This window comes from Falco cherrug, chromosome 3, assembly GCF_023634085.1.
Source record: "Falco cherrug isolate bFalChe1 chromosome 3, bFalChe1.pri, whole genome shotgun sequence".
Classification (NCBI taxonomy): Eukaryota; Metazoa; Chordata; class Aves; order Falconiformes; family Falconidae; genus Falco; species Falco cherrug.
In genome coordinates, this window is record NC_073699.1 from 45,835,306 (window position 1) to 45,857,024 (window position 21,719).

At 40.3% G+C, this 21,719-nt stretch overlaps 1 protein-coding gene across 2 annotated transcripts in view; it reads right to left on the reverse strand.

Annotated features, from left to right (window-relative positions):
* CLVS1 (clavesin 1) overlaps positions 1-21,719 on the reverse strand; it is a 105,770-nt gene that overhangs the window by 52,061 nt on the left and 31,990 nt on the right. For both annotated transcript variants that reach the window (XM_055706464.1, XM_055706465.1), the window contains one exon: positions 14,273-14,447. In XM_055706464.1, coding sequence (XP_055562439.1) covers positions 14,273-14,447 — 175 coding nt within the window. The remainder of the gene's footprint in view (positions 1-14,272; positions 14,448-21,719) is intronic.

The window sequence follows — 21,719 nt, forward strand, 5'->3', positions numbered from 1 at the left end:
TACCACTGAATTGCACAGACAAGAGAACCGAGTCCCACAGTGCCCAAGGGCTGCTCCTGAGCCCTCGCCACAGTCCATTGTCCTGACAGTGGCTGCATCCCAAAGGAAAGTTTAGAACCACTTCTGCTTAGTGTCTTTGGACTCTTGGAAACAAATGCTTTATATCTGTTACCATGACTAGGCAATGCTTGAAGGAATCGCTGAGGACAGGTGTAAATTTTGCTGCTTCTGGAGCAGAAGGCAGCCATGCCAGACAGACCAAAGGCCCATCTGGCCTCATGTCTTCTCTCTAGACCAGCAGCCGAGGGAAGAGGAGGAACAGGTAAGCGTGTTTTCACTCAGCATGGTCTTAGCCTTCAGTTACTTTCATCTTTCAGAGTCAGATGTGATTCCTGCCTCCCTAGTCACCCTCGCTGGGTTTCTGTCACATTAACCTGTCCAGTGCCTCTTGAAGTCATGGCATCCATATCCTTCAAGACAAGGTCTATCAGGTCTACAGGACACTGCAGGAAGATCTGCCTCCTTTCATGACTTCCAAACCTGGTTCCAGGTAACTTCATTTGCTATCTCCTCATCCTGTACTAGTGACAAGTAACAGGTGCCACCAGTGACAGTAGTAAAGCATCAGCCTTGTGCTCATCTAGTTTTTCAGAGCGATAGTTCCCAGAGTTCAGTTATTGTAGCCCCTCTGCTAATATCAAGCCCACAGAGAGGGAGTTCGCTGTGAATTCTGATTCAGAGCTCTGTTTCTGCTGGATCTAGACTTTAAACACACCATCAATAACTGGACTTCTAGGGGGGTTACATCCCCATTGGAATTGCTACGGTTTCACAAGCCCAAATTTGTTTAATACTCCCCTGCTTGCAACCCCAGGATATAAAAATATACAGACAGCTGTATTTCAAAGGGCAACTCCAGTTTTATTTAATTTGTCCCCATTTTTATTTTGTCTTTTGCTGCAGGGTGAAAATGAATGTTTTTTTCAGAACATTACTTCTAGTGCATTCCTATGGCATCTCAGCATGTGCTGGCAATATACAAGTGCTGGAAAAGTGTATAGTATGAAAAAATTACCATCCCTTCTGCCCTTCCACTCATTGCAACTCTTTTAAAGCTTTTAAAGGTAGTAAAACTATTAAATACATATGAGCTTTGCTTACTGTAGATAGAAAATCTCTGAAGAGACAGTACCTTGAAGTTCAAACAGAAATTATCTGAGAAAAGGCAGAACACCAAGAACATGGGAGATGTGGCAACAAAAGAAAAAGTGAAATAGTGTGCTTTCTGGTGTATTTAGCAAAGCAAACTACTACAAATATCCTTCCAGTACTACCTCCTGACAGGAAGCTTATCAGTGTTTGATGTGTTGCTGCTGAGCTCATTTACATGATTCTGAAGCTGGGGGAGGAAATCAAAACAGAAAAAAAGAGGTATGGCACTAGCTGTTCTGCTTCATAAAACCTCTCATCATGGCAGTGTAACAATACTTTAGCTTGTAAAGTTCTGCTGTGCATTAGCAATTGGAGAAATGCAAGGGGAACAGTCAGCTCATGACAGAAAGGGCAGAAAGATAGATAAAAAGGTAAATAATTTCAAAGTTGGTGGTTTGCTGCATTTAACATGTACAGACAGTATTTTGAAATGTTTAAAAGGGTGCATGTCTGCTTCACATGCGACAACAGTTGAATGGCAAAGAGATCAGAAAGGTTCAAAGTCTTCACCTGTGTCATATCTTCCAAGGCTGCCCTTACTGAGGTGGCACGTTTCTCAAAAGGATGCAATATACACAAAAATCAACAGATGTTTCATCTTTAGTGAAATGTTCCTGCCAAGGGTTATTTCACATCTTCTTTTAGCATGCCAAACAGCCCAGATTCAAAAAGGTCTGCTGTGAAAACACAGCCTCCAGGGCCTGGGGAGAGGTGGCACGAGGTTTCTCTCTGGGCTTGGACACAGTCTCCCAAATATACAAAAGAAGGGAGACACTGATTTTTGCCTGTGGTTACCAGTCATGGTAGTAATGCTGGTCACATGTATGGGGATCCACTACACTGATCTCCTTGATCACTTGCCCTTGTTCGTGCCATTGGTGTGGATGTCTACTGACTGATCCAGGGCAATTTGAGGAAAGCTGGTATCTGAGGTACTGCTGCTGAGGGAAAACTGAACCTGACAGCTGCGTGGAAGTATGTTTAAGTCAGATATTTCCTTTCAACAGTGTATATGCCCAACAAAGCACTCTGCTGTTAAAAGCAAATTTCTGAAAATCATGTTCTTTTTACATGATTACAAATTACAGAATTTGCACTGTGTAAAATTTCCGATGTAAAGAAAATTATCAGAGAGGACCAACTTGTAAGATCTCCTATAAGTATGCAAGATTATTTCCTTGTTGGTTGTTTTTTCTTTCAGTCTAAACCTGGAATCCTACAGATGTACTTTCTGCATTAGCTTCAAAGAAAAGGAATGCACTACTACAAAGGGTTGCTTTTTTTTTTTTTTTTTGCTTTTTTTCCCTATAAACTCACTCAAAGCTGGGCAATCCTTAGAGTTAGATACCAAATAAATTTACTCAAGCTAGCAGCAACATTCACTGACTTGCTAGTTTATCAAACATTCCTGAGCTGATTTGCCTAGAATATCTTTGCAAAACAAACAACCTCAAAATGGTGTAAGCAGTCAAAGTAAAATACTTTAAACATTTGAATTTTATCACAGATGGCAGGAATTTGCTAGTAAGGTTATTTATACATTCTCAGACAATACTGTTCAAGCATCTGGAACAGAGACAAATTTAAGTTATTTTCATTGTCTTTTAAGACAGTTCAAATGGAATTTCTTTGCCTTCCTTACTCAGCAAGCTGGATACGAGGTCTAGCCTTTTAAATGCTATTGTTCCAGTTTAAGAGGAGAGAGGCTATAAAACAGGGGTGCTTCATTAAAATACCATAGCTGGCACCTCTCAGAGACACAGGAAAAGAATATTCACCAAGTAACACATTATAAATTATAATTGAGATTCAATTCTCCCAGGGAGAAGAGATGGTAACTTGTCATTTGAAGTGTTGTGAGTTTCTGAGAGTGGACTAGGAGTTTAGAGGGTATAATGATATCATTAATAAATGCCCTTGCAAAGCAAGCAAAATTATACTGTGCTGTTTCTTGAAAACCACAGGAACTCTTTATTGTTCTGTCAGCAGTAGTTCAAAGAGCTATGTGACCCCATTAACATTCATTCAGGCATGTATAACAAATTGGTGGAGGGAAATTTCTTGAAAAGTTAATTATATTTTGTGTGTTTGAATATCTAATGCTGTTACCCATGTGAGCTCAGCACCACAAAACACACACTTGCACACCTGGTATATCTCACAGTTCTATATATCTTTTAATATTTTGAGGAAAAAGCAGTATCAAAGGTAGAGAAAGAGCAGGGAGGTTGGGAAGTAGAAAAGTCTAGGTAATGGCTAGCTGATTAGGTGTCTGTAGGTGAACTAATTTTGTACTTGCTGTGAGCAGCAATTGTTATTAGATGACCAGAAGACCGTTTGCACCCACATATCCAAGGCAGGGACCAAGTAAGAAAATGTGGGGTGATACGCTATAAGCATATAGCTAGAATCTTGCAGAGAGTGAGTTTCTCTCAGTTCCAAGAAGAGACAGTTCTTCTGGCCAAACTATGGCCAGAAAAAAGCAAAAAGTTGTGGGCTTCTTCCTGAAAATCTTGACTTTTCATAGAAAAGCTTTATTGAAGAGATTCTGATGCAGCCTCTGACCAGGACGGCAGCTTGGCTGTTTTCTGCTTCCTTAGTCCTTTGTTAATCCGGTTGTCCAAGCAGCTCTTTCACACACAATGCCAAATACTACAGGCAGTCTTCATGCTGCAGTGATCCCTGACTAGGCTTAAGCAAAGACAATGGCCAGCAACATAAACAGAAGTTTGCCTAGTTGGTTTTGAGTGCAAATGTTCTCTTTTTGATAAAACATGTTTGGAATTTGTCTGAAAATATGGAGGGTTAATTTTTTTCCCCAGAGAGAGTGAGTAATAGATACTGTCTCCAATGTTAGCAGAAAGCCCACTCACATTGATTAATTAAGTCAGAAGCTTTAAGCTTTAGCTGTATCAATTCATTAATGTCAGTTACAGTACGGATTCAGGAATCCTTACCTCTTTAGTACTGTCCCCTTGCAGCTTTCCTTACACCTAGCAATAACTTTGATAAATGATATCAAAAGACATGGTGAAGGGAAGGACCCTCCCAAAGAGGTTAATACTATCTGTGCTATACTGAGGAGATGTTATTTCCTGAGAAACATCTAAATTCAGGTTCTGTGTGTTTGTAAATCAAGTCAAATAATGTTAGGATTGCCGGCAGGACTCTGTGAAACTTCATAAAGAAATTAGAGTAGGACCCTTTGTAACTACTGCAAATGTCCATTTGCATGAGCATTCCCACCAACCCACCAGAAACTATCTCTTCCAGACTTTGAGCCCATGTCTACTAATTCAAAGCTGCTTCTAAATTATCTTGGAAAATAAAAGAATAAGACTTATATTACCCTATAAGCCTAGGCAAGCTTGAATTCTATTTTCAGTTTATTGAATGTTCTGCTGTTATCCTCCATAATTCTTCAACAGTCAACAAGTATTTTCCTCATCACATATATATTCATGGTTCTGCCTTTCTTCTGAAAAACTGTCAATGTGCTGACATTCTAAAGGTATCTGCTATTTGAAGAATATTTGCATTGTAATTATATTTGTGTTAGCTATTTTTTTTTCTTAACTGCATTTTCATTGCGCATAGATTGGAGTTGATCAGAAAGTCTCTTCTGAAATGGAAATTATTTTTATTACACTTCAGCCATGCTTTAAACTGGTTCTACTGCAGTTAGTTTGAAACAGTGGGAGTGTGGCTCAGAGTGAAAAGCAGGATGCACATTCAAATGGTCTAATATATGTCTACCAGAAAGGGATGCAAACCATGTCACAAAAGAATCTTAGGAAGGTTTGACTTACCGCGCAGTATAGCTACGGGAGGAATTTCCACTGAAATGCTCTTTGCTCAGAAAATGCCCATTTGTTGAAATCAAAGCTTAGCAGGAGCAAGGGGTAGAGAGGAGGGGAGAAGGAAGTAGAATGAATTTTTCACTCAATGTTTTCATCTTTCCTTGGAAGATTGTCATGTTTGAAATGTTTCAGGTTGACATTTTTCCATCAAGGAACCCCTGCTATTCAGGAATGCTTGTTTCAGGTGTTAAGCTCTACACAGTAAAGAGGAGACATAATATTTGAGAACAAAACAGAGTGCTTCAAGATCACTAGGCAAAAAGTTCAAATCAATGTGTTGAGGGACAATTTCTGTAAGCCTGGGAAACTCTTATGAAGCAGAAAATCATTTCCTGCCGTAGTGTAATAGGGGTGAAATTACAACCTCGGTCAAGGCAATAGCAAAAGTCCTGTTTGCATCAGTTGAGATTTCACCTGAAGCTTACTGAATACATTGTAGTCTCTTTTGACCATGCAGCTATTGACCATACAAGCATATGTCACCATACAAAGTATTGAAGAATTTATAAGCTAGTTTTTTAGGAGGAGATAATCATAATAGATGAGGCTTTAAAGGCAATTGTTATGTGTAGCAGATGAGTCCTGGATTTCTGCATGTAATAGGAGTCAAACAACAAGCAGGCAAACATTTCTCAAAATCATTGCCTTTCTCCAGATTTTTAAAATGTTACTGTTTGCAGCAATTTGTTAAAAACTTGCACCAGAAATTATTACGTTGCCTAGAGCAGAAGAAGGGACAGCATGAACAGAGTCCTGGCAAGAGCCCATTCCTGCATCAGCGTGAGCTGAGCTGGGGGCTTTTGTATGGCAGCAGTCAAGGACCCGTGGCCAGTTCCACTGATACAGCACATCCTCAAAGACACGTGCTAAAAAGGGGACAGTGAGCTGGAGGTGTAAGGGGACAACTGATCTTACACTGTCTCAGCTGTTTTCCCAGGGGACATGGATTTCAGTCCTGCAGCTGTTAGGTTCCAGTATGAGTCCTCTCCTAGAGAGAGCCAAGTGCTTACCTACTTGTGCTCAGGGGATAATCTCTGTCACACATCGCTGTGCAGAGTCATATCATCACTGCCTCTCTTGCTCTGACTTCCTCCAGCCCACTGTCCATGTGTACCTCCGTCTCCACCCCACAAAACAGTACCCATCCCACCTCTGTTGGCAGTAGCTCTCACTGAAGTGTCACTACTCCCATACCTTTCTGGTCTAGTCTTGTATGTGCAATCCCTGTTGTAATTTTGCATAATTTCTTTATATATTCCTCATAGCAAGAAGGCATCTGTAGTAAACACTCTCTTCAGGAAGCTTTCATTCAGCTTCCATGCTAAAAAGGGCAAGGCTTTGGGGGTTAAAAAAGTTAAACAGTTATTACAGATGCATAATTCCTGAAGTCCTATGAAATTAATGAGGACAGGTAATGTAAATTAATACATCAGACCATGTTCAAATTTTATGAGAGGAAGAAAGGTTCAACATACAACACAAACTATTTATGAATATGTTGGTGGGAATATTCAAGCATGACTGATGTTAGCTCTAACTGCCTTTTTACTGGCTACCAGTAAGAAACAGCTGCTTTCTGCTCTAAGCAGACTTACTGCAATAAACTTTCCAGTTCCCTTGCTGGGGCTGAAAGAGTATTTGCTTCCTGTCTAACTCTTATCAGCAACTCCATGAGATCTTTCCTAAAATGTAGTAACTAGCATTAAAAAAACAACTTTCCACTTGACATGTCCAGCTTCTCAGGCTGTCCATATTGCAGTTTATCCTTTACTCATGGCCAAAAGCCCCAAAGCTTCCAACTGGCAAACACGGCTGGGATGATCAATTCTACTAAGCAGTTAATTCCAATTTTCAAGTGATAAATGTGAGTCTAAAGCCTACTATGCTTCTGTTTTTCCTTGTTCCAGTCAGTTCCCTAGAGATGATACGCACACAATGAGCATAAACCTTCTCTTGCAGAGAGCAAAGCCTGTTTATCTACCTTTATTTTATATATAATGAGTCAATCCCTTTTCTCGCCTCCTGTAATTTCAAAGGCACCCTCACTGACAGATCAGAGAGTAGTCACTCTACATATCACAACAGCTGTTGGAGACAGATAGCATGAACGTTTCTGGAATAATTCAAACTGACCTTCTTTCAGTGGATACTAAGCACTCATTGTTAGCTGTGACTTCATGTTCAGCAGTTCAACATAGGTCTCTAACATGAAGCACATTCTAATATTGAGGAAAAAAATTACTAGAGAACAGATTTGGGAACTGCCGAGACAGCCTTTAAGGGAAAGAATTGGTATGGTTTTTATGTGTATATATTGCAAATGGTTTAATCCAAATGTATAAATGTACAGACATGTATCTCATACAAGTAGTGGATTTGAAATCAAGAAAGGCTTTTTGCTACCAATGTTCAGGAAGCGGACTATCCCATTGCATGGTATAGCACCTGCTAAATTCTGCAGCCATTTTCCAGATGCTGAACATCATTAGATCTTGAGCCTGTTCCTTTTTATAAACAGTTAAGTCATTCTTACTGGAAGGAGTTCTGTTTCCTTCACAGACCACGTTTGTCCCACTCTGGAGGCAATTGCATGTTGGTAAAGCTAATCTTGCCTCTATGAACATAAGCTTGAGTTCTGAGCAGGTCTTCTTGAGTTTTAGCATGGAGCCTAGTTTGGGAAGCTACAATATGCTTTTCTGGACATACAAACACACTATGATTATGACACAGGAATGTTCTGCTTTTATATTCTGAGGAAATTGCCTGTCCTCTGGTAGGCTGCTGCTAAAGAAATGGTTATCCATCCTCAAGGACCCAGCCTAGAGTATTCCCTTTTCTTCAGCCTCCCTATCCAGGAACAGATCATGACAAGGCTTTTCCACAAAATCCAGATCTAAAGATTTCCTTAATTTTTTACAAATCTTTAAATTGTGGACACAAATAAAAAAGAAAAAAGAAAAAAACAGTCTGCCTTCAAGTAGTTTTTTTTTCTAACAGGTGAAGGGAAAGAGGGACCAGTTTTCAGCTGCCATAAATCAACATTACTCTGCAGACATGCATCGAGCCGGCCAGTTATACTGCCCCAGCAGCTGGCCTCAGCTGTCTGCTGGGTTTTGTCTTTGAGATTTTCAACCTGATAGACTGAGGAGCCGCCAAGCAAATGAATGAGTGACCTTTGTGTCTGCTTTTTGTCTCCCAGAGATAAACAGCTTTAGAATCTACATTGAGGGGCATTTTACACTAGGTGCTAAGGTTTTTTCACTTGTCCTTGTCCAAGCCAGTGTACACATGTACCTATATATGATTTTACTTGCCTGGCTATTACCATCTCTGTCTTTCTGTTAATATGACCAGTTATAAATACCTCATGATGCATAACAGTATTATAGGATATTTATAGCATAGACAGACTTCTCCCTACACTACAGTTTTCTACAGAAGTTCTGAGCTAGAGTAAGTCTTTTTACAGTGTTCTTCAGTTTGTGATGATGCAAATTTTACTCTAAATTTTCAAGTAACAGCAGTATTATGTTCAGAAACTTTATGGAAAGACTAGTTGTATCTCTTTCTTACTATGTAAGGCATCTTATAGCCTGCATCCTTCACATGACTCAGAGAGTTTAACTGGAAGTACTAAGTCAAAGATCACATCTACCCTGTGTTTCAGAGTATAAATGTGTTTAAGCAGAGAAGAGACAGGTCCTTGCTCCAGGGCCTGGGCTGGTGAAGGAAAGACCAAGTTTGCAGGGCAGAGGGTTTGGCAAAGTCTCCAGATGCATGAGGACTGTCTGGGCTCTGTTCAGATCCTTACTTTGACCATAACAAAGATTCAAACATGCCCATTAACACAGATCATGCTGATCTGAAACACCACTCCATTATCTCAGCTTGATTTCAACTTTGAAAAAGCGAGAAATTCTAACAAGACATAAATCAAGTACTTCTTACCACTCAAAATGGAATATTAAGTATTTTGATTTCCAGATGAAAACTTTTGAAACAAACCTATTTCCAGAAAATTTCAGTAACACATTTCACTAATACTTCTATTTTGAAAATGTGACATTCTTCCAGAAAAAAAAGGGTTTTTTCACTGGAAAACGTTTATCAGCTCTAAAAGCTTCTATTTTTCACTAAGATTTGGGAAAACAAACAAAGAAATTATACCTTTTCCATAATACTGAACTACAATATTTTTCTTCAAGCTCTGCATTCTAGTCTGCATTTTGAGCATATTTGATGTTTTAGCTGTTTCTTCTGAAGCACAACATGAAAAATATTTGCTTGTAAAAGCCAGTATCAAGACACAAGTAGTTCACTGCTATAATTTAACTGATATTAAGTTTCTCAATCCCACATAATTATAGTAGGAGGAAATTCACACACACACCCAAATTACTAATATTTAAATCTATTGTTTATATTAAAGACTAAATATATTCACATAATTCTAAGCAGGTTGAGTTTTCCTTAATCTGGTATCTCATTCCAGATTTTGAAGTGAGATAACATCCAATAATGTCCAAACCAACCTGGTTTTTTTTACTTATCTGACCTGATCTCAACATCAGAGCTAATCTGGACAAATGTATCTTGAACAATTTTCCAAGAGAAGCTTATACGAGTTTCACTTACTTGAAAGGTTTTTTCAGAAAAGTTTTATCAGTACCACTATCTGATTAATGTGTCCTCAAATCAAACATCATTGATTTCTTTTTATTTCCCTTTCCTCCCAGAAATACTAGTTTCAAATTTTCACTGGATGATGATAAACTGAATATAATTTAAAAAAATAGAAGAACTTTAATGAACTTCCTAATGGACAGTGTTGGTCATAACTTCTGTCAGGTTATCACCAATAAATGCCTGCAGACAAATCCCTGGTTTTGGACCTTGGTTGTTGCCTGTTATTACTGCTATTGGCTGCAACGATAGGGAAATTTGAAAGCCCTATTGAACCCTAAAGATCGCTCCTGCTGTGATTCATCATTGTCACAAAGTAGGCACAGGGCTTTTTTTTTTTTGAGAGCCACTGTCCTTGCATATGTGAGCACAACTGCATGTTAGAGAATTCTGAAAGACAGAATATGTTCAGGATATAACCATTTACCCTACTAGTCTCAGTACCTTGAAACAGCCCCGGGGCAAGTTAGCCTTCGTGTAAGACAGTACTAGGTACGCTGGACTGCAAACCTGTTCTTCAGGTCAGTTCTGAATCCACCTTGCTGGTCTGTGCCATAAGCCACTCAACTGGGTCTTAGTAGACATTGACCTTCTAGCTTTGTTTTCACCAAAACAATGGCAGGCAAGATCAGACCTTGTGCTGTTTTGAAAGTTTTGGAATATTTCTGGATGCTGTTGGAGAAGTTGTTGCACTTCAATTCTGAGTACTAGCTGCAGGAATTTCTAAATTTATATATGCATGCATATACACAAACTGTGGTACATGGTTCTAGTGTTGGGTAAAGCAAAACCAAACAGTGTTCCTCTCTACTCCTTGGCAGGAACATCCCAAAATCAAAAGTCCTTCTAAAGGCAAAGCAACTACATCCTCTGAGCAACAAACATTTAAAAAACAAGTCTGGGCTTCACTGGATACCCAGGCTGTGTTCACCGTAACACTCTTCAGCCCTCATTCCCATGTTTATTAGATGTCTTCAGATGCAGTGGTCAGTAGCAAACAACCTCCATACTAAGAAGTGACCATTTTTTACATGCTTTACAATTGCAACACAGGTTTTTCACCTTTGCCATTAAACTCTGATGCTTCTAATTCTAAAACGCTCATTTCGTTATGCAAAATGCCCCAAAGTTTAGTTTCTGGGTGGCTTAAGCCACAATTAAATTTTGTGTACCATCATAGGATAATTATAAGATCAGCGTGACAATACAGAGAAGTATTCATCTTCACAGATGAAGAGAACAGAGGGGAGAAATACACTGTGAAGGGGAAAAGCTGTTCACATTAAAAGAATAAGGATCAGAAATAAAAAATCATCAAGATATTGGCAAAATAGATTGGTTTTATAAACAACTTTTTCCCCACCTTTCCATCCATGTGCCAATCTTCTCTTTAATGCGTTAAAACTCAAAAGGTCAGTAAGGAGTATGGCATGAGCTCAAAGCATACAGTAGCAATTGCCTTGTGATAAAGGAGCAGTTCTCATTAATCAGGGATGGTTTAGGCACTAAGAACATATTTGACTCTGTACTACTGTGGCATAATGAGAATTGCCATACTGTACAAATACTTGCTTAGCATCTGAACAACTGTTGTTTAAAGTGGAGACATAAGGCTACTTTTAGGTCATTAAATATCTTAACTGAGAAACAGAGTAGATGCCCTGTAGAGTTATAGTGAACTATCTTGTATGATGCAATATACACAGAAATCCAGAGTAAAGAGTAGTATTGAGCAAAATGTGGTTTCAGACATGTGGCTGATAAGTAACTCATCTACCTGAGCATTTACAGACTTTACAGTATTTGGAACTGAGCATCCTATATAATAGCAACATATTAATCTCTGCAGCCAAGTCTATTAGATTTGACTAGCGTTGGTCTTGTTCCAACACAGAATGAACCAATGCACACACCTGTGTAATGTTTGTTCTCTGCTCTTAGTGATAAAGCAGCAATTTGAAGAAAAAAATAAATCAAATACAAATAAATCAATAATATATTGATTGGCTTAAAGTAATTTGAAAGTAAGAAAAAATATTAAATGCATAAGCCTAAATTATTACAGTTTATTTTTAGCAGTTCTGAATTTCAGAAAGCAACGGTCTGAGACACTGAATCAGATGAGACCTTAACAAACCTCTGGGAAAATGGTTCAGCTATGACATTAAAATTCCTATTACAGACAAAGAGGCTAGAAGTTCCTGGCTCAGACGTCAACATGTAAACATATGGGATCAACCCCACTAGAAACTGTAAGACAATTTTTTTCCTTCCATCTACTTCACTAGACTTACACAGGACTTAATATGACCCAAGCCCTCTTCTTAGAAAGGAGGTCTGGGATAGCCGTGTAATCTGTCTGAGGTTCTGTACATGCATAGTGCCTTAGCTGTGAGAAGTAACAAGGAACTAAACCAACCTCAGTTTCAGACATCATCATCTCCCGAGAGTAGAACCTGACTTTTTCACTTTCAGTGACCTCCAATGCAACTCATATTGTGACTCTTCTTTTTCTCTATGTAGGTCTTGCCTGCATTTCAATTATATTTTACATGAATTTTACATTAGGATAGCAGCAGTTCTTTTAAAATAATAATAGAGCAAAGCCTTAATGAAGGTACTTCAACAGCAACGATGAGAGCCAAAAAAACCACATCCCTAAATAAAGCGCCACCAACACCGCTTGCTAAATATGTGCTTTATAAGCATGAATGACTTCTAAACCTGATAAACTGAGTGCATCATTCACAACTCCTACAACTTGTCAGGCCCGCCAGTGGTTAGAAAAGTCTAGGACATATTATCCTAATTTGTACTTTTTAGAGTGTTCTATTTCTGCTTATCATGGAGAAGACAACAGTAACATGACTTTAAATAAGAAATGAAATGCCGACCCACCAAAAAGAAAGGCAGCCTTCTTAAGTCACCCAGCACAGGATGTCAGGATGACACAATCATAAGATCAGCTTTGGTGCTCACAGGTTTTGGTACTTCTAGAAACATATTGTTGCCAACAACTGCAAATAAACCATATGCAAACAACCTGGCAGTGTCATGGCCAGAAATGAGGTGGGATGAAGGCTTCATTGGCCCCTTACTGGAGGGTTGAAGTGCAAAATTTGGACACGCATAAGGACACCTTGTTGGGATTTGATTCCCTTATGAATGTCATTTGTCTCTATCTTCCTTCTGACTGAAGGGGTTTTTTGAACTACAGAATGTTACTTGGTGAAGGAACGCAGATGAAGTGATAGTATCAGCAGGAGAAGATAAGATATTGTCCTAGAGACTAATTGCACAGCTTGACTTTCTAATTTGTTAGAATAGATGAAAATTCCTCACAAATGAGAACACAGGCTTAAAACTGCTGGCAGATTTTTCTACCTCATTTTTGAATAATAACCCAAAGTAGAGACAATCACGATCTAATTGTAGACAATTTATTAGTCAAAAAAATTTGTTGAACAAATTGTTCTTTCTAGTATGTAAATTGAAGTTAAAATACACACACACCCCAGAGAAGATTATTCCTGAGGTAGTTATGACTGCGGGATACCTGAAAAGTACTAAAAATAAAATGAAAAAACAATGACTTATGAAATCTTCCCTTTTGAATATGTGGATACATGAAATGTGGTCCTTAAGCAACCCAGTCTAAGATTGAAGTTATCCCTGCTTTGAGCAGGGGGTTGGACAAGGTAATCTCCAGAGGTTTTTCCAACCTAAATAGTCCTCAGATTCTATCAAATGCCCACAATTAACAAAGTTGTGTCCGACTACTTCAAATGTAAAAACCCATCTCAGTTCTAACACATTGATGGGCTCAGACTCTAGTGGGAAGGGCTGAAGTCCTCTCTGAGCACCACAGCTCATCCTCAGGTTGGCCCAACAGGCCCCAGCTGCCTTGTCCTCACTTTCCACCTAACCCTGTAACAGTGAATGGTTTTAACCTGCTCCTATTTACTTGCAAGCACCAAGTGGATATGCAGCCCCTGAACAGTCTCAACCATACTGTAACAGGATCCTGCGTGACAAGTGAAGGCAGTCAGAATAAGGGCACAACGGGGAGCCTGTCCTTCCTCTTCCTTATTTCCCTCCCACTCAAATGCATCCACATGAACATGACAGCACACTTCCATCTGCTGAGGGAGATGCTCACCTCTCCTGCCACCCTTCCTCTGCACAACGATGTCCTTGCATGTGGACTTCACATTCCAGAAAGCACACACTGCTGAATTTTAATCCCCCTGAATTCTCTGATGGATTAAACCTCAAATTCCTAACACTCCTTCTTAATGCTGCAGTAAGTAACACACATTGGTTACACTGATTTACATCTGAAATAAAAGTGATAGTCAAAATGAAACATCTGAAAATCAATCTCCACTGCAAGTGGATAGGACGTTAAAGCATTCTGGGTTTTTTTCTCAGCCCTTCATCTGCCCAGTGCCTGATGAGTCAAAAATCACTGTCTGCAGCAATAAAAGTTGCAGGCACATGTCTTGCCCTCCACTTACCTGTAACCCTTCAATGGCCAGTTTAAGGATAGATGGCGTAAGCTTGGAGGCTTGCTTGAAGGAAAAGTTGCTCCAGTCTATAATTAGAATGAAGCCATTTATCTGAAGCTCCTGATCTTCGATGAGCACTTCCAAGGACAGTAGGATAGCCCGAAGGATATCTATGAAGGAGTTCCTAAAGCCAAAGGAGAAAAAAAAAAATAATCACTGGTTGCAGTTATCTTCAAACCTGAAGATGCTCAGCTTTGCTGTGGATAGGGCCTGAGCAAGGGACAGGGATTTATTCTAGTAGATTTCTTCTGAAAAAAAGAGTTGTTTCAGAGGTGCCACTAAAGAGCTCCTGCTACAAAACTTACGCTCCTCTGCTTGGTGAGATAAGTCCTGTTCACAGGTGGATAAAATAAACCCTGAACAAAATCTTTTCAATTCTGGGATTCCTTACAAAAGATTTTCGCTAACCTACTTTGGGTAAATATCTGTGATGAAATGAAATTGATTCAGGCTATGAGTTTAAATCCCTGTTCCTCTGGATAAACTTTACCATGTTTTTTTGTTTGGGTTTTCTTTTCCCATTTTCTTTCTATTACAAAGAGAAAAATCAGAAAAGGAAGTAAATCAGTATAACATTAATATACATGGTATGGTTACAACTAGGCTCCCTGGGTTCCTGCTTGAGTGGAGGGAATGATCCAAGGCTTTGCACAATTAAGTTTGACTGTTTCCCTGTTTCTGTGAGCCAAACACAACATGAAAAATAGCTGCATACACTCAAAATGGGAACTCTTTATTAATTAGCAGCTACCAGCAGGCTGACTGCAAGGCTTCCCTCAGCTCTGGGAGAATAATTAGAAATGTTGGAGGCCTTGTGGGAGATAGAAAGTAACAAAGGAGAAAATGTTTTCTTTAATGTGAAAGTCTGTACTGAGAAGCCTAGGCCACTCTCTACTTTCATCTCATGCATTTTGCAAAAGCAAGAGTTGGACACCTTAATAACTAATTCTGTATTTACATCTGAATAAGCTGAAACAGGCCCTCTCCTCATCTGTCCTTTCATTAAGAAGATTTACAAACAACAGGTTTGTCACAGCACAAACAAGCTAGCAAGCAACAAAAGAGTTTTACTGTTGGTCAAACTCTACTACCTATACTGTTTCTCCACCCTCCAGAAGCCAGACCACACTCCTCCTTGTCCCTGCTAAGCTGGGGGTTTCCCCTTCTCTAGACTCCTTCCCCACCCAGCCTCTCTTCATCCAAGGTCTCCTCACCCACTCTCATCGGAGCTATTTAACCACTTAGCAGGAACGAGCTACAGCTGCACATCATCCATGTCAATCAACCCACTGCCTTCACAGCAAAACACAGCTGCATATTATCATTGTCAATCAACCCACTGCCCTCATTCCCCTACACAGGTTCTTTTAGAGAGCAACATCAAGGATAGCTTCAGAAAGTACAGCTTAACCTTGTGTAAAATGAAATGCTGTTGCAGTCTGCTTTACTTCTGCATAATTCCCAAATTCTGATGAGGACTGAGATCCATTACAGGAAAGGTTTGCACCATACTCTTCCATGGAGATTTTAATTTCATCCCTTTCTACTGTTTTCTTCAATTTAAAACAAGGCGTTTAAGCTTGCGAGAATTTTGTTTCAAATTCTAACTGAGAGAAAAAACCCATATGCAGCACAACCAAACTTCTCTACCACCAAGACCTCTACCTCTCAATGGCAGCAACACGTGATAAATTTCTATTACAAGTAAATGGTGACATGTTTTCTTATTCTTTTTTCTCTCAGTAGGTTTTGAGTGGAAAATGGACGTTCCTTCTCTAAAGGCACAGTCCCTTGAAAAAGCTGTTTCTGTACTGTGCCTTTCTGCAAAAGTTAGAAGCTTCTCTGAAGTATAATTGCCGAGGCAACTTGCAATACCTAGGTAGAGCTTAAAGATATTCAACGTTGTTGCTGCTATGTACCAGACCACCCTTCCCTCATTTGCAGAACAGCCTTGACCTTTTCAAATCCTATGGGGAAGCTGGCTAAACAGACAAACCGAAGGAGCACTTTCCTTAGCAATGTAAGGTGAAGGCATACTGATTGGATTGGGAACTGACACTTATTTTTAGTCTAAATTTATTTCAAAACACCATGATATGGATATACTATCCGCTGTCCAGCTGAAACTGGTGATGACTTTCAAGCAGCAGCAGATTACTAGACTTTCAGTGATGAAAAAGTGAGTGCACCCCTAGACTTTATCTACCTAATATATCCAAAACTACTTCACTCCAGCACCCCTAGGCGAGGGGTCAGCCTTCCACCAGAACTGCCCCGTGGAAGCTCCCAGGGGTGTGCAGTGGCTCCAAAAGTGTCCTTGCATACATGCCAGCCTTTTCTACTCTCTTGTCATCAACACAGAACGATACCAGCATTCATGGATGGACTTTCTGCCTGGATTGGGGAAGATGGACTAATCCAGAGCTCATTTTAACCCTACATTTGCAAACCCTAGAATGAAGAAAATACTTGTTACTACTGAAGGTGTGAAAACAGGGCCACGCTATGATAAGAAAAGGTTTCATCCTTCATTTGTGGGAAGAAGTTTTCTTAATAGAACATTCAAACTCATATTCGTGATCCTGATGCTTTTAGAAGCTGTGTAATGATTCCAGTAGGGCTGTATGGAAATGGTGCATGCAAAGCATCTTCTGTAATCCACTTAAACTCTAAATCACAATGTAATATTCCATTTGACTGAGTGCAAGATCTTCCTCTGAGGCTCTGTGCTGAGAAATTCCAGTCTTTGTTTGGGTGTCTACATAAATTACCAGGTTTTGAAGCAATTAGTCACCTGTGCTTCCCTGTACTTTCAGTAAAAATTATTTTCCTGGGAGATATAGCACCCCAGTTTTCTTAGTGTGCAACTAATCTGGCTGTCATCTGCCCAGATCCCTCCCCACCTCTATGTATTTGCAATTTTAAGACATGATGTAGGAAATAACTCAAAGTGAACACAAAGACGTTTTTCAGATGAGTATGAGAAGACATGGAAGCAGCAGGCAAGTCCTCCAGGTGGGCTGTTTGCAGGCACACTGTTTTGTGAATGCAGGGTCTGGATAGAAATCAGAGTGCCACTTGAGGCTGAAGCCCTCTGCTCCCTAATCTTGAGGCTCTGAGACAAGTCATTCAGCTGTGTGACTGATTTGCATCCAAATCATTTTATATGCATGAAGACAGAACCACTTTCTATTAGTCCATCTCTTTTGTTCCTTTCCCTCCTCCAATCCCCCCTCCCCACCATTTTAACCCTCTCTCACACACACAAAAAAGTGAAATAATTTACTATTACACAAAGGGAAATGTGTAAGGTGCTGTAAGGATTCAGCATGGAGCCTACTGAAGTGAGCCACTAATGAGTTACAAAAGATACGCACAAACCTCAGAAAGACAAAAAGCAGGAGGGAGGGAGAATGCCTATCTGCCTTGGCTGAATGGAAAGGTACCACAAAAGAGGCTCTTCAAATATCCTTTGGAAAATGGAAAGTTAACCCAACAGAAGCTAGTAGTAAGGAACAATAATGTAAAACAAAAATGAAGATGGTTTAGCTGAGGGATTTGGTGGGGAGATTAGCCAAAGGCATAACATGAAAATAAATAAGAAGAAATTACTTAATTATAAGAGACGTAAGCAGGCTGAGAGAATCAAAAGGCTCAGTGGAGTACCAGGGTGCAATGGGAACAATTAAAGAGGATAAAGACATTGCAGGGAAATTAAATGATCTATTAGCATGTCTCTGCCACCAGTCATTTTGTAGAGATAAATGAATAATAAAGCTGAGGAACTGTTGGAAAATAAGGGGTCAAATAAGACACACTACAAGAAAGCGATACATTTTGGAGAACATGGCATCAGTAAAGGATTTTGCCATTACTCTGTCTCTGAACAGTTAAGCATAGGGTCTGTTTTAGGCAAGCTAGTGAAACTAATTGGATTATTCATATGGTTAAAATATGAACATACAGAAGTACTGTCAGATGAAGCCATTAAGACTGTCTGGTAGCAAGCAAAAACAAACTGTCACTAAAAATCCCCACTGTCCCACAAGACAGCAGGCTATCAAAGTTTGGACCAATGTCATTATCTTGGCAGTTGCAGACAACTCAGCTTATCATCCTGCAGTTAGTATGCAATAACAGCTTCTCTCCTCTAGCAGTTAAAGAGTGGCCAAAGCTGAATATCACTTAGCAAGCTGCAAACACGGCATAGATGCAAATCAGCTAAGAGACCACACCTCACTTTGTTCCATCCCCATACAATAAATCAACAGAGAGCAGAAATGCGTGCTTAGCTTCTAGTGGGGGCAGAGCTGGCACTGCACTGCAAAGAGGATTCTCACTGGGAGTAGAGCACAGAAAAGGAAGCAGGCAGAAGAAGGACCAGAAAAAACATCTTCAGGGTGCCCCAAATTATTTGAGCTAATCAAAGCTGAAGAAGCTGGCCGCACCTTGAATGCTTTGTTTGGTTTTGGGCCCCCCACTACAAGAAAGACATTGAGGTGCTGGAGAGTGTCCAGAGAAGGGCAGAGAAGCTGGTGAAGGGTTTAGAGAGCAGGTCCTATAAGGAGCGTCTGAGGGAACTGGGGCTGTTTAGCCTGGGGGAAAGGAGGCTCAGGAGGGACCTTATCGCTCTCTACAGCTGCCTGGAAGGAGGTTGTAGTGAGGTGGGGGCCTGTCTCTTCTGCCAAGTAACAAGCGATAGGATCAGACAGTGGTCTCAAGTTGTGCCAAAGAAGGTTTAGATTCGATATAAGGAAAAATTTCATCATGAAAAGAATTGTCAAGGCTGGCCAGGGAAGTGGCTAAGTCACCATCCCTGGAGGTATTTAAAAGACTTGTAGATGTGGTGTTTAGGGACATGGTTTGGTGGTGGACTTGACAGTGCTAGGTTAACGGTTGCTCTTGATGGTCTTAAAGGTCTTTTCCAACCTAAACAACTCCTCAAATCTATGATTCTATGAAAAGCTTAGAAAGGGAGATGTGTATAACACAGCACATCAATGCTGGTGGAGGAGGGAAGAGACAGGAAGGAACATTTTTAATTGTTCATATACACAGCCAAGGTACACTGTTCATAGAAAAGCCCTTGGAATCCAGTCAGCATTGGGTTTTGAACCAGTATTCATAAATCATATGATGTCATTTATTTCAGCAGGTTAAATTCTCCTTTCTGCTCACAAAGTATTGATAAGAAAGCCTCAGCTTCCTTGGATGTGTTTTTAGAAAACATCTGGTTTTTTTAATGCATGTTTTATTTTAGAAATGTAAAACTCATCTCTGCTGAAAAAAGCAATGGAAATTACTGACATACAGTCCGTGGGGATTCATGTCTTGGTTCAAACTCATGATCATTAGTAGCTACCGTGCCTCTCTGGCATCAGAGGGAAAGGGCAGTCAGTCCAACCTCTGCAAGACCTGATCTTCACATTTTATGACCTTTTCCTGAGGAAAGGCCCCTCATATGAATCCTGCACAACACAGGGTAGCCCTTGGCTGAAGAGTAACCGGGAAGAGCAACGGCAAAATGAAGAATCGTGAATAAACACGGTGACTCACTTGAATAATCCTGCACCAGAGAAGATGAACAGGTGAACAGAGGAGCTCACAGCCGACTCATGTGCTGAAAAGGGCTTGTTTGTCTCATCTGTCTGAGGTCTGAAAAGCGCATATTTGTGCAGAAATTAGCAAGGCTTGTCTGAGATTCACAGAGAAAATGGATTGCATTCACAGCACATGTTCACAAGTATTTTGACCTGCCACGGGTAACTATATATTCATAGAACAATTCAAAGCCATTTAAACTCCTTAGCTGCAAAAATATGAATAATTCACCAGCATGTAAACTGGAGACATTCTTACACAATAATATGAGATCTTATTTTGTAGGGTGCCAACGCCTTCTTTGTCATGCCCAAGTTAAGGTACAGATTTTCTCATTTCCTTGTAGAAGCAGCATACAAGCACATAAAACTCCTACTGAGCAAAACACAGGTTGCGTTAAGTTAAAGTCATAGCTCCGAATTATTAATCTGTCACTTCTAGTGTAGCTATCTTTGGTTGTTCCAGTATGTCAGCTTCAGACAGGCATCTCTCTTGTTTTGTAATGAAAAGATAGCAACTTTTTCCCCACAGCATCTGTGTAAGTCTATAAATAAAATTCTGAACAAACTTTACATCCAGAATAACAGACTGGATAGGTATGTGTGTTGATTTTTTTTGTTCAGAAATACTTAGTCCAATGAGCCACTGGATACAAAGAACAGCGTAGACTGAGACCTGAACTGTATTTAACAGCATTAGAAACCCACTGCTTAGCTTATAACTGAACAGAGGCCAGTCACCCACAGATATCTGGCTGGCTTTGAATTCCTGCTTGGAGTGAGCTGGAAGCCTCTGCCATTGCCCACGAAGGGAAAATGTACCACCTTGCAGAAAGAAACTGCATCGTTTTATTTTTCTATCATGCAAAAATTGCCTCTGAGTGACTTTCTTAAAGATATAAAAATATTCCCCTTGTCATGTTTCTCCTAGAAGTTCTTCTACGTACACGTATTAGGAGGTTTTTTGCTGTTACTTTCCACTTCAGTTGAACTCCATAGCAACCAGTAGCCCCCGAATTACACACTCTGCATTCAGGTCTGTGTTACGAATCTCCTCCTACATACACTCATTCATACTGTGGGCACCCTTAGCACATGAATACTGTGTTCCTGACGTTAATGTGACTGTGCAAGGGCCCTTTCTTACGTGTCATTTGGCTGAAAAACAGGGACCTTTGCAGCCCCTGTGCTTGGGGAGGGAGAGTGCAGGTGGTGGGGCTCTTCAGACCCCTGGTAGGACCAGCTTCCACCAGAGACCTGCACAGGGGAATGGGGAGGTGACATCTGCTCTTCCCTTTGCCTCAGCCCAGGGACATGCTACAGAATCTAGCAGGGAATCAGTTCAAGGTAGAGCATAAAATTGTTACGCTCCTGAGAGTTCAAAATATCCCTCCCTGAGCATTCCAGCAACCTGATCCTACCTGGAGCAGGCAACCGATTGCAAACCATCACAGCACAAGTTAGTGACTGCTGATAAGGCGTCCGCGTGGGTGCCGCCGGGCAGAGCCGAGCCAGGGTGCTCAGCACTGTGCAGGGTGAAACCTCTCAGGAGCAGCATGCTGCTCTGCTTTGAAGCCTGCTGCTGAAAGGGAAGGCCAGAATCAAAGTCTCAGGTGCGATATGACTGTTCCTCTGGCCGTGGATTTGTTTTATTCCTTCAGAAGTTAGTATTTCTGAGCTACACACTGGTGATTTTCTTGCCTTTTTAATACCCAGAGCAATGTCAAGCTTGCAAAGTGCAAATTTCTCGAGGAGGAATGCGACAATCAGAAGCAGCGTGTTATGATACTGTGGAA